Source organism: Eurypyga helias, unplaced genomic scaffold (genome assembly GCF_000690775.1).
Source record: "Eurypyga helias isolate BGI_N326 unplaced genomic scaffold, ASM69077v1 scaffold51734, whole genome shotgun sequence".
Taxonomy (NCBI): domain Eukaryota; kingdom Metazoa; phylum Chordata; class Aves; order Eurypygiformes; family Eurypygidae; genus Eurypyga; species Eurypyga helias.
Genome location: NW_010247923.1, coordinates 1 through 13,733, shown reverse-complemented (window position 1 = coordinate 13,733; position 13,733 = coordinate 1). Strand labels below are relative to the sequence as shown.

The following is a 13,733-nucleotide window of genomic DNA, read 5'->3' as shown; positions in this document are numbered from 1 at the left end:
TGACGAACCGAAGGTATTTACACTGAGGGAACCACAATGCAGCTGTCCTATATGTCAGCAACTGTGGAACAGAATCACTTGGTTAGAGAAGGCCTGAAACCTGGGAGCTGATAGGGTGTTGGGGTGCTGCAGAAGCTCTCGTGAAAAGGAGTGCTTTTTTCCATTCCCTCTCCCAGGCTGGCATTCAGAATGGCTGCAGTGGTAGTGTTGGGAAACACAGAAGGATGCACACCTTCACTCTAAACCGTGCAATCCTTTAGTTAAAAATATGTGAAATAATTCCTTTGTAGTAGAATGATTCGTGCCTGGTTCCTTGTTTTCCTTCACTTCATCTGAGATTCAAGGGTTTGGAATTTATCTTTAAATATCCCACTCTTTGCTACAGTGGCTCCTGATAAAAAATGGCTTTGACACAAATTTGGGGGCAGTTTTATGTGTCATGAGAATCAAACTCAGCTGTCTACTTTCCCTCTTTCTATTTTTGTAAATAAATTACTTCAGTGGTCTGGAGATTTTACAAGGAAGAGGTAGTCTTTTATGTCTTTAATATAATAGAAGAACAACCTCTGTTTTAATTTTCAAAAAACATTCTGTCAAGCCTGAAGGGTGAGCATGAACCGAGCAGAAGGTAGACTCCTTTCCTTTTCCTTTGTCTTCCGGAGACTCTGCACTTGATTCTGAGGGAGTTTCCCATTTGACATCGTGATTCGTCTTTGTGGGAGGGTTATTTTCATTCTCTGTTTCTCAGACCTTCTCCTGTAGATGGGAACGGGGCAAAGAGCCCAGACGTGGCAACACATTCTCAGGCTCCTGCAGGACCGCCATGGCTTATGATGACTCCAGGAAGAAAGAAGGTATGACTGCTACATAATCTCAGAAGTTGCCAAAAACAAACCAAAAAGAAAGGGTACCCTCTGCAGCCATTGCTAGGCCATGCAGCCAGAGCGGGAAAGGAAGCTAGTCTGCTGTGAAGCCCTTAAATGTAACCTGGCCAAGTTGCCGGAGGATCCCAATCCCTTGACTTCCAGGTCACTTGAGAGAAATGGGTGGTATTTCCTAATGCAGACACCTTGATTGGACACTTTGCCACTGCAGCCTTTCTTCTTCCTGTCACGTCAATGGAATGGGAGACCAGGGATAGGGATATGTTTAGTCATAGTAACATTTCTAGGTCCAGTTGTCTTTAGGAAGAAATATACAGGGGTTAGAAATGAAATCTGGAGTGACTGTGTTACAGCATTAGTGCACTGAGCCCCATCCCTGTGGTCATACAGCACAGATTATTATTGGTTAGGCTCCACTGCTTGTTTGGTTTTGTGTATCACTTTGTGTCACTGTCTGTTGTGATTTTGTGCATAGTCCACGTGTCAGTCCTTCCTTAATGAGGTACTTAATTTCTTCTGGTTTTTTCCCATTTCACGTAAATCTTAGAGTTCCTAGTGAGTGACCGAAGTGTTGATGACGCGGGGCTGGCAACTGCCAGGATACAGCGAGAGAAAAAGCGCTCTTACAAGGATCTGCTGCAAGAGGAAGATGAAATAGCAACTCAGGTCAGGAAGCCCTCAGAGAAAAGGTTGAAGGTATACAGATACGTGTAAAGCTAATGATGGAATGGGATGGATGGGTTTCTCGTTCTTTTTTATACAGAAATGCATGTAGAAGACAGCAGGAGCAGCTAACTGTGTTCTGTATTGCTCAGTAACTTTCCTGGGGAAATGGAAGGGGTCAATCCCAATTGCAACTGATTCTGATAGGGTAGTAGGGTGCTATCCTAGCCTTGATGTAGAACCTTGCAAGTTGTAAGATGGCACAAATAGCTTTTTACACAGAAAAGTAAGATTTTTAGAATTTATGGTTATATAAATAGCCAGCAAAGGATGAAGATAATGTTAACTGATGCACTGTTGTCTTCCTGATCCTGCAGACAGCCTGAAACGATAGCTCAAGAGGTATGAACTTGCCCTGTTCACCTCCTTGGGGCCTTAACTCTGAAATCACGTAGTGACAACTTAAGTTTCTTCAAAACTCTCCTCTTTGAGCTAAAATTTCTGCTGTTAGCCCAAAGGTGACTATCTTGTGATTGTTGTATTTTTTTTTTAATCTGGAAAAGAAGTTCTAGTTTAAAATGAAAATCTTCTACCCTTCAGATGGAATTCTGTAGAGGAGCTTAATTTTCAGACCATAAATTGGTCAAGAGACAAATAATAATTGCGTGACATGACATATTAAGGTCACTATTTTTTGGCCGATAATTTTAATGGTCACCTCTCTGTACCTCTTTTCACTTCTTTTATCTTCTTCAACATATTAAACATGAACTGCTCACCTTCATTTCCAAGGCTTGACAGCCTACGCATGCTTAGTTACTAGCTTTATTAAGCGGTAGATGTCTGTCTTTTATCAACTCACCAGCTGATCTCCAAGCACTGCCTTTCATTGCCCGTTTCTTAACACTTTCAAATGTGCTTTGTCAAGTTTTCTTGTGTATTGCTCCTCTCATTGGGCGGGAGCTCCCTATAGATGCATGTCTTTCCAATTTCCTTATAGCCCTGTTGTGCTGCCATGCCTCTAGAAAGCTTGATGCTGGTTAGGTGGCTGATGTGCTGAAACCAATCCTACTAATGCCATTTTTTGTATTCTCCCACCTATCTGAACCATGCTTTTTGTCTTTTACTTTAAAACCTACATTGTGGGTTCTTGGGGACAGAGTATGTTTCCTTTGCTTGTTTTATCACCTAGAATAATGATCCTGTTTCATACCTAGGGTTCCTTGATGTTACAGTGGTACAAATAACTCTTGTTATATCCTACAAATTATCACCTGTGTCAGTAGCCCATGTGAATCTTATTCCCTCTTGTTTGTCAGCAACATTTTTCTTCTTATTCTAGGACAGTGAGCTTTTTCCAGGGACAGAACCTCACAAAAAGAAGAGAAAGCACTCCGATGAGTTCTCCTACAGAGGTAAGATAGTAATCGGGCAGGGCAAGGGGCTAAGAGATCATGACTTTGAGGAAAGGATGCTGTTAAACCAGTGTTGTCAAGCTTTGTGGTTTATGGGGGAAAAGTACATCAACTTTTCTGGACAAGTAATCGGAAACCTGACGCCAATCAGCACTAGACAGCAAAAGATATATGCAGAGTCTACCTTAACAAGATGCCTTTGTTGGGGCAAGAGATCTTCCATCCTCCTTTTTATTTACAAGCTGTGGTCATCTAACCCATACCTTCCCTTTTGTTATTTGCATTTCATTTTTCCCTATTGCATTACAGACTGTAATTTTCCTTGCAGATAGTTATTACTTTTTCTGAATTTATAAAGATAGAATGCATCTGGGTGAAAACTAAATGCTTTTGGGTTCAATTTAAATACAGAAATTCTTCTTAAATACAGAAATTATTCTCACAATTAATAAGTTGGCCAGAAAATGACAATTCTGTTCATAAAAGTTTAACAGATTTAAGACCTATTTTTTGAAAAAGAGAAAGCCAAGCTGAAATGTCGTCAAAATCTGTCTTCAGAATGAAAACAGCTTGTATTTCCAATTCATTGGTCTCACCTCAGCAAAAAATGGCACAAAACCCTTGCACTTGAGGTGTAATTTCAGGCTTAATAAGATACATTTTCATCAAAATAGCTGTTTCACAAGAGAATACAGAGTTTGACAGAACTTCCAAGAACTTCCTACTCTGTCTTCCTGCCTCAAGTTACGTGACCAGCTTGGATGTTACAGCTCCTGAATTGTATCAGTAAGGCTGTGCTGAGCTGGCTACAAGCTTCAGAGATCATCTGCTTAAGGCAGGCTGTAAATCTGTTAGCTGTAATCATAAATCTTGCAGGATTCCCTCTTCTTTAAGGGAATCATCTTGACGTACATTTCTCTTGATCTTTTTCAGGTGTTTCGCCTTTGGATCTACCATCAAAGAAGAAGAAAAAAGCAGTTTCTAGCCCGTCCTCAGCTGATACAACCATGGATTTACTCAAGACTGTCACCTCACCTCTGGCCACAAGCTCAAAGTCTTTGAAGAAGACCTCTGAAAAATCATCTTATTCTTCCTCTGGCCATTCCGAAAGCAAAAAGGAGCACCACAAGAAGAAGCTGAGTGGGAGCAGTGGGGACCACTCAGTGGACGATGGCAGCTTCCACAAATCTAAAAAAATGAAACCTCTCTACGTGAACACAGAGACCCTTACTCTTCGTGAACCTGATGGTTTAAAGATGAAGCTCATCCTTTCACCAAAAGATAAAAGTAGTGCAGCAGATGATGATTCTTTCTCCTACTCTTCAGCACCAGCGGCTGCAAAGAAATCTTCAAAGAAATCATCTCGAGATGAGCAAGGCTCATTCCTTCTGGGTCATGAACTGCAGAGCTTCCTGAAGTCATCCCGGAAGAAGCACAAACCACCTCCAGATCCACATCCACCTTCTGAGAGTTTTGGTGCAGACACCTCCCTTTTTTCAGAGGGCCATGGGAGCGAGTATGAGATTTCAGGGGCAGAGCCACCACCAGAATCTGGTTCCTCTTCCGGTGGGGAGTTGGAAGCTGGAGAGCTAGTGATAGATGACTCCTACCGGGAAATCAAGAAGAAGAAGAAATCAAAAAAAAGTAAGAAAAAAAAAGACAAGGAGAAGCACAGAGAGAAGAAGCACTCTAAGTCTAAAAAGAGTTCTGGGCATTCTCCTGTGGCAGTAGCTGAAGTAGCAATGTCACCACCACGTCCTCCCAGTACCCCCTATGTTCTTCCTCCACCTCCTCCTGCTGTTTTTCACTCAGATGGTCAAGGTGAGAAGAAGAGGAAAAAGGAAGACAAGGAGAAGGACAAAGCTGAAAAATGGGAAAAAGAAAAGGAAAGAGAAAAGGAAAAGGAAAGAGAAAAAGAAAAGGAAAAAGAAAGAGAGAGAGAAAAGGAAAAAGAAAGAGAAAGAGAAAAGGAGAGAGAAAGAGAAAAGGAAAAAGAAAGAGAAAGAGAAAAGGAAAAAGAAAGAGAAAAGGAAAGAGAAAGAGAAAAGGAAAAAGAAAAAGAAAGAGAAAAGGAGAAAGAAAGAGAAAGAGAAAAGGAGAGAGAAAGAGAAAAAGTAAGGAAAAAGTGGAGGGAAAATAGAAATTGGGTGATGGGTAATGGTGAATTAGGCACTCCATTACAAAGGAGTGTTAAATTGAAGCAGCAGGATAACTAATACCAGAATTGATGGTTTCACTGAAGCATGTTTGGAAAAATTTGTCAGCCACTGTGATTTTGGTGTGTAACAAAAGGAATATATATCATTCTCTTAGCCAATAGAGATTCTTTGAAAAGGTTATACTTGATTTGCTTGGTACAGGTTGTGTACCAAGCACAACTGCGTAATTTTTTAAGGTAGCTGGTTCTAGCTACTGCCAGACAGGCTTTTGGACTAGTGATCTAGTTCATCATCACAGTTCCTGTACAAAGGCATCAGGCTTTCGCCTGGGAAGTGAGGACATTTACCTGTTTACACCTGTGTTCAACTGGAATTCTAATTCTTACAGACTACCACATTCCCGGTTTTGTCTTGTACTTATAAATTAAGGTTTCCATGGTTAGTGAATAAAACTGTGAGTAGAAGAAACGGTAGCTAGCTATGACTGAGTTTACAGGTGCTACAACTGTAGCTGTGTAAGTATATAAATGGGGAAGGGCACCTTCTCTATGTTCAGATAGACAAAAATTGCTTTTTGTCAGGAAATGGGCATATTTGCTCAGCCATTATTCTGTTCTATTTGGTAAGTTTTCTGTGATCAGGACTTGGCAACTGGTTATGCCTCTGCTGTCAGTGTACTTAAACTGTCTATTTTCTTGCCAATTTGAAGTGTTTTGTGAGGATGCAGGGAATGGAACAAAACATTATGATAAGCACTGAACTGTTTTGACAGATCTATAATAGGTACTATGAATAGTATGACAGATACTATTTTTTAAATTATTTTAAGTTTTAAAACCTGAGATATATTGAGAGAGTTGTATGTTGATCCTGAATTTAGAATAGCAGGTGGTGGTAACTTATGAATGAAATGCATTGATAAGGCTTGTTGCAATATAAGCCTTCAACTAAGAATGGTTCTAGCTGGTTCCTGTGCTTTCATAAACACTGAATTCAGCCAGAACATGTAAAACACTGCTTTTTTAGGTTCTGATCTAAGCACCACATCTTTCTTTAAGTCTTCAATAAATGCCAAATTCTTAGTGAATTTGGGTAGGTCTCATCATAATTAAAAATCATTGTTTCCTTTTCTTCTGACTAGCCAAAGAAGAAAAACATGTCTGCCTATCAAGTGTTCTGTAAGGAATATCGTACAACTATTGTGTCTGAGCACCCTGGAATAGGTGAGAGAATAATCTAGCTGTCTCTTCTCTTGCTTATACACCAGTTGGATTAATTAGTGGAGTTTATCATCTCTACTTCATATCAACCTCTTAATTTGACAGAATGCAAAGAATCTGCCAATTTTCTTTGAATAGAGGTGACAGAAGGACAGGAGTTAATTTCATTATTTGATTTTGTTGCATTTTAACCAAACTGTGAATCTGGATAAAGGAAATGATAGCTCTTTCTCCTTTCTTCACTTAACGAGTTACTTTCATTGTGTCACTTTCCTATATATACACCTATGACTTCATATTCCTGGTATCAGCTTGTTTTCATTTTAAGTAGTAATGGGAATGCACACTGGCAATCATTTTCAGGACAGTATGGAGAGTTCCAGTTGTGGAATGGGTTGCTTCCTAAATATGTGTGAATTGGCCAGTAAATCATAGAATTGTTTTGGTTGGAAAAGACCTTCAAGATCATCGAGTCCAACCAACAACCTGGCACTGCCAAGTCTACCCTAAACCATTTCTATGCTCTCGTCATGATTTTATGATTTCATTTGTTTTAAACATTTTTCTTCTTCCCTTCTGCTAGACTTTGGAGAGCTAAGTAAAAAATTGGCAGAAGTGTGGAAGCAGCTACCTGAGAAGGATAAACTGGTGAGTGTGAGTGAGATGTTTGTGTGAAATTATTTCCGTAAACTAGGTGCTTAGGTCAGAACATGCTGGCAGCATTGTCACCATACCTTGAAAAACGCCACCTATGTCCCCAAAGTATGGAAAGATGGAAAGCGTAGAAACCGTGCTCTTGTGGTGATAAAAGCTTCCATATTCTTGTTGTATTGCATCACCAGTTAGCTACATAACATCATTCTGCCTCCAGGTCCTGGCATCAGGTAACAGAATTGCCTAATGTTATGGATCTCTCTTTTCATACCATGGTAACTGCAGGTTTGGAAACAGAAAGCTCAGTATCTCCAACACAAACAGAATAAAGCAGAAGCCACCACTGTGAAAAGGAAAGCATCCTCTTCAGATGGTGCACCGAAAATAAAAGGTAATTGATGCATTTGATTTGCTTTAGTCTTGTTCCCTTCATCAGGAAAGGTAGTGTTGCCTGTGGAATAAGGAATGAGGATCCTTTCCTGCGTCACACCCCTACCTGCTTTCTCACAAGGCTTGACATCTAAATCATCCAATTTTTCTCTGAAAGTGAGAGTGACGTCAGTGTTTTTCAAAAAGGTTCTTTCTCTAATTCACAGACTGGTATTCGTTTTAGCAGTTTAGGGATTGAAACGTAAAATAAGAGGCAGCCGGGAAGTTCTAATGGGATTAGTTTGCTGCTAGAGGGAAAAGGGTTGTTCTTGGCTTGACACTTCTGTTGTCAGATCTCCCAAATCGTATTCAGCTGAGGTAGATGTTTTGTACATGCAGAAGGAAAGTTTTGACTCCAGAGACCACAGGACCAAGTCCACAGAACTGTTCAAGCATCTCATGCCTTTGAGGTTTGCACTTTACTAAGTAAATAGGCTTGTAAGTAAAAGAATGAAAGAAGACAATGTGGAATTTTAATTCGTGTGTTTCCAGCTTCTCCAACAGGAGTGATTTCTCCTCATAAGAAATCCCCCACCAGCACCGTGGTGGTGCCTTCCTCCCCAGCCAAAGCCCCCGAGACAGAGCCTATTGACGTAGCTGCACACTTGCAGTTGCTGGGTGAATCTCTGAGCCTCATCGGACACAGACTGCAGGAAACAGAGGCGAGTCTGTAACCAGCAATGTCACAGTGATGTCATGTAATCTACACACAGGGTTGGGGGGAGGGTTATTACTTTATTTTACTTAAAAGGTTAACCAGTGCCTTTCTGTTAGGAAATCAGAGATGGCATGCTGTGCTGCTTTGATGCATCGCTGTTTGTTTTCAGTGAAATAAAAAGCCTTGTTTCTCAGTAAACAGTAGGTATCAAAGACAGACGACTCCTCTGCAGCTCTAGGTCCTTGAAGGCAAGTTGCCAGTCTCTGGTCCAGTTTCTGTTACTGTCTCAAGCCTTCATAGAAAACCATCCGCCTTTACCAAGATGGTTTTTGCTTGTCCTGTTGTTTTCTGGCAGTGTCATATTGCCAGTGCTTGGGACGAGGCTACTATTGTTTCAACTTACCTAGTAACATGGAAGGTACCTTATCTTAATGGTTTCCTACTGTCGATAGTGATTCTGTGCATGCATCCACACGCGCTTCCACAACTCAGCCAGGCCTGTAAGGAGAACACGTTTGGCTCAAATAATATCACGGAATGTTATGGCTAGCGTGATCATCTCATCCCGCTGTGCTGGCTTGTTTCATCAGCAGTAAAATAAATGTGCTTGCATTTTGTTTCTGGTATGGCCCACTGAGGTCGTTCTTCAGAGGAACAACCAGAGTAGAATCTGGTAACGAAAGGCACACAAACTAATTCCCTTACCTGAAAGGGCACCGATGACTAAAGCATTTGTGACAGACTTAGCACTTCTTTAGACTTCAGTAGTAAAACAACTGTTGTCTTTAGGACTCATGTAGTTAACAAAATAGATGGTATGAAATAGCAAAGAAATTACAGAAAATTGTGGAATTAAATGTTTTATGCAAATGACAACTTTTTAACCTTTTCTGCTGTTCCCCTACTTTCTTCCTACACCAGTATGTTGCCTACTGGACTTTTAAATGTTTTGAGCCAGCCATCTCTCTGTGAAGCGGGTGGCATAGTTCTGTTACTGAGTAAATACTGAAAGTGGACTAGGGGAGCTCAAGAATGACGATACTGTATCTGCGTGAGAATCAGTACTATTGTGTAAGAACCATCATTTCCAGTACTCATTCAGTTTTTTTCTTTCCTTACTTCCAGGGAATGGTGGCTGTTTCAGGAAGTTTGTCAGTACTTCTAGATTCAATCATCTGTGCTTTGGGCCCATTAGCGTGCCTGACCACGCAACTGCCTGAGTTGAATGGCTGCCCTAAGCATGTTTTGGTGAGTTCCTTGTGGTTATTTCCATTCTGGCACTGTTAATTTCAGTAGAGTCCAACTAGAGTTTTTTGATGAGTCAGCCTTATGATGTGATTATAATTCCAGTGCAATAAGAAAATTGTCTTTGTCATACACTTTTATAGAGGAATATTTCTTGAAATGCTTTCAGATGTTACTCTTGTGTGATACCATGCAACTTTTTTTCTCCCAGTGGCAAGTGGCCTAATATTTGTAGCATTGATTGCAGTGTATGTAGGTCCTGATTTAGTGACTGAATCCATCCATCTGAATCAAATACAAGCACCTGTACACATGCCAGTATTTTGGAAGTTCTAATTTTTCTGTAAAAATAAACCACACCCTCTAGCTGCTCTGTATCGCACAATCTGTTTTTCCCTTAGTAGCCTAAAAATTAACTTGTGATCTCAGGATTCCTAATGTGAATGAGTAGGGCCTTTTACATGTGGCTGTCACCTTCTCCAAGGGAAGAAAAAGTCTCTGTTTTAAGGAACTACATAACTATGGGTTCTTTTCCACTTTAAACTACACTTGATACTGAGCCCTGATTTAGCAGCAGCTTGTGTAGCAGCTGTGTAGCTTGATGTGGATGACAGCAGCGTAAAAGGAATTGGGAGTTGTACCGCCAACAGGAGACATGAATAAATCAGCGGAGAGGAGCAGAAATTAAAATTAAATACATAGCCTGCAAAAGTTAAGAGATTAAAAACAAGTCTGTCTGAGAGAACAACAAAAATGGGATATGAATTGGCATGTTACAATAGGGCACCCCAAACACCGATGCGTTCTGAGAACCAAGTATTAACAACAGCAAAATTGACAGCTTAGGCCATGAGCTCTCACAAGCTGGCTGTCTGCACAAAAGCTGAGTCAGTGGGGTGTTCCCACCCTTAAACCATGGAAAAACATCCTATGCTTTTTTCCCTCCTGGCTTGCCAAGTGTGTTCAGAGCAGTGACACCCCATGACTAACGGTGCGCATGTTGGGAACTTGACCAGCTTATTGTTATAAGGAGCAATGGAGCTGTAGGCACTTCCCCTTCGCTTCTGAAAACTGGTATTCAGACATGATAATAAGTAAAGTATTCTGTTTTTTACCATCAGATAAAATGACGGTGGTGGTTTTAGACCTAGATAAAATTGTCAGTGGTCATATTGCACGTAGAATGCAATTCAAGTTTTCAGACAGTAGGTGGCATTGTTACATTTTAAAATCTTGACTGGTGGAGCTCGAGCTCCTCTATCTTCGGCAATTAAGAGGTGGCATTTCTAAGGCTTTCTTCAGCCACCCAGCCACAGGCTTGAGCTTACTGGAATACTGCATTTGAAGAACGTACAGATAATATACTGCTGGGTCTTGTTTTCTGTTGTGCATGAGAATTCTTACTCTCAGAATTCTGTTATGTTTTGCAAGAATGTGTTTTAAGTGTGTTTCTCTTTACTTTTACACTACAGTTTCATAAAGAACCTGTGACTGTAAGGTCAAGTAATTTTTTTTTTATATTGTACAACTTTGCTCAAGTCCTTCATCACTACTCTTTCCTGCAGTTGATGTGATATGGTCAATGTGGCCTGTTTCAAATTCAGAGGCAAAGTCTGGAGTTCGTAAGGAGGAGGTCACTTGAGGAAAGCCTTAAGTATTTTCATAGTTTCCAGGTGCTTACAAATAAGGAGGCTACCTTTTATTTAACTTACATTTCCAAAAATGTGCCAATGAGCCTAGCAGTGGCGGTGATGACTAGGCAGATCTGGTTGTCATAACTTGCAGAACAAGGGAACATGCTTAGTACCCTTGTTCATGTCACTTTTTAAAAGTATTTTGGGTCATTACCTGACACTAAAAAATGCTGAATTTCTTTTCCCAGTCAAACACACTAGACAATATTGCCTACATCATGCCTGGACTTTGATGGGAAAGGATCCTGGGATGTACTCAGCCTCTGCCTAACTGACTTGTGTACATATGCACTACGCCGGCACCCCCGAAGGGCTCCGTGTGTAGGGTTTTAAAATTTTGTATCTGTGTAGTGTATACACAGGATTGTAACTATTTGACTTCTATTTTATGAAAAGTTGTGAAGTTAAGCTGAGAAAACCCTTTTGTGTTGGTGGGTGAAATGTCCTCCAATCTAAAAGTATTTTGTATGAAGAATTCAGAAAGCTTTTGAGACACTCGCCTTAAATTCCGATCCTTTAGTGGGGGAAGCAGCCAGAGAACGGACTTCTCGATACAAAGGAAAAAACGTCACCGTGAGAGGGGTCATTGGACTAGGTGACCCAGGGAGGTTGTTGACTCTCCATCCTTGATGATATTCAAAAACTGAAGGAGCAGCCTGCTCTAGTTGGACTTTCATTGAGCCGGGGGATGGACCAGATGACTTCCTGATAGCCCTTCCAACCTAAAATATTCTGATACTCTGTGGGCAGGTAGAGATGAGAATGTATTTTGGACCAAGGAATAGAAGTGAACTCTTCACCAGCCCTAGTTTTAACTGGTTTTCGGTTTAAAATCTACTGCTTGAGGGGAAAGCTGGTTAGCTGATGAAAGACACAGAGGTTTTTGCCTCTTGGTCACTTCTTGCAACTCCCCTTCTCAGTCAGTAAAAGCGGACATTGTCAGCGGGCTGGTCTGGCAGCTGGCGTTTCAAGTAAAGTGGAAGATGACAATGAATTTAATCTTTCCTCGTGGACCCAAATCGTCGTTAGTGCGATACATCGACCGACTACATTGGCTTGAGAGAACGAACCTCCTGCTGATTTTTCCAGCGCGTGGTCAGCCTGCTTTGATGGAGAGGAGCATGGAAGCAGATGGGAAAAACTTCTGGGATTGGTTCTGCCCATCTTGTGCCTGTTTTATGAACAGACAGCTTTGGTTTCTGAGACGGCTGATCCCCCATCCCTTTCACCAGCAGTATTGAAAGAGCCGCGGTGCTGCTGCGGGGCAGTGACTAAATGGCCAGGCTGAAGGAGTTACGGCTGTGTAAGGCACGTGTGGGTTGAGGGGACCCATTCCCCTTCCTTCCAGCCACATACTTGGTGTTTGGTTTTCTGCCCCTCGAGAAGAGGAGCCACGGGACAGCGCTTGGTTCTCATATAGGCTGTTGTGTCTGTATGTATGTGTATGTGGTGTTCGTATCGTATCTATTTAACTTTTACCGGTATCTGTAACAGATTTTAATTTATCATGTATATTGCTCTGCGTGTGTATATATATATATATATACACATAATTTAAAAGCAAAAGTCCCTCCCTCCACCAACAGTGTGTGGAAAATAAGAATCAAGTCTGCCTCACCCCACTTCCTGCAGGAATCAGCTGCATGGGTAGCAGTGAGCGTTGGCATTGTACGGGGAAACACCCGGAAGATTTCAGGTGTTTGTAGAAACAGGCTGTCTTCTGAAGGTGGGTAGAACAACTGAAATATAATTTAACTCTATCCTTTCCAGCCTTATAGAAGTTTTAAAAGGACAGGAGAGCGCTTTTTTACTTCCAATCTACAGCTGTTTTTTTGGGGCAGCTGAAAGTGGCTGAGCCCCAAATCAAATTGAATCCTCAGGTGTGGGGGAGGCTTTTTCTCCCTGTTCCTCTTCACCGTGTGTTCCCCAGCTGTGCCTGTACAAGGCAGTCTGTCTCTTTTCTCAGTGCAGCGGTGGGTTTTCTCAGTTGGGAGGAGGCAGAAGGTTCTCAGATCGCCGTACGATTCTCCACCCAAGCCGTTCTAACAATAGGTGACTAATCCCGGTGAGCCTGGAACTGGGAAGGGCTCAGGAGGGAGGCAGTCTGATCCCGCTTTGGATCCTGGCCCGTACTGAAGTATCTGCTGTGGGGAGCGGCACAAAATTCCTGGCGCTTTCCAGCCCTTTACGAGGGAGAGCGTGGTGTTGAAGGGGTAGGTGTGCTTAAGGAACGGCAGGGGATCAGCTGCAGCTTTGTCATCTGTACAGTGGGAAACTTGGAAGAGTTGGAAAAACACACACAATCCCCGTGTATTGTATTTTTATTTAAGATTTGTACACTTTGTATAATCTGTACCTTGTGGGATTTGGTACTAGAGGGAAAACTTTGGCAAGAATTAGCAGTTTTTTATATTTTTGTTATTTCTGTGCTATTTGATCCAGATGACGTTACAATTATACATGAACTTTTTTGTACTTACAATATAATTTTTTTTTTTAGCATTCGGAGTGTTGTCATTCCTTTCTGGCACGTGCTGTGGTTTCAGCAACCGTTGTCCCTGCTGGAAGTCGGTGTTTCTCAGCACGGGAAAGCCGTTCGCGGCTGGCTGTCGCGTGTTAGGGCACGCGCCTGGGCCGCGGCCCTTCTGCAGGGGCTCAGAACGGCGGCGCGGCCGTGGAGAGCGGTGGGGGCTCTGGGTCGGCGACAGCACC

The 13,733-nt window shown here is 41.8% G+C and overlaps 1 protein-coding gene across 1 annotated transcript; it reads left to right on the top strand.

The window, feature by feature from the left end:
- Positions 1-823: 823 nt before the first annotated feature.
- Positions 824-11,385, top strand: HMGXB4 (HMG box domain containing 4). Its single transcript, XM_010150857.1, has 11 exons — positions 824-854; positions 1,432-1,580; positions 2,890-2,962; positions 3,896-4,824; positions 5,059-5,076; positions 6,263-6,344; positions 6,925-6,989; positions 7,281-7,386; positions 7,917-8,086; positions 9,208-9,330; positions 11,210-11,385. The coding sequence occupies exons 1-11, from the start codon at positions 824-826 to the stop codon at positions 11,252-11,254; spliced, it is 1,791 nt and encodes a 596-aa protein (XP_010149159.1). The 3' UTR covers positions 11,255-11,385.
- The last annotated feature ends 2,348 nt before the right edge of the window (positions 11,386-13,733 follow it).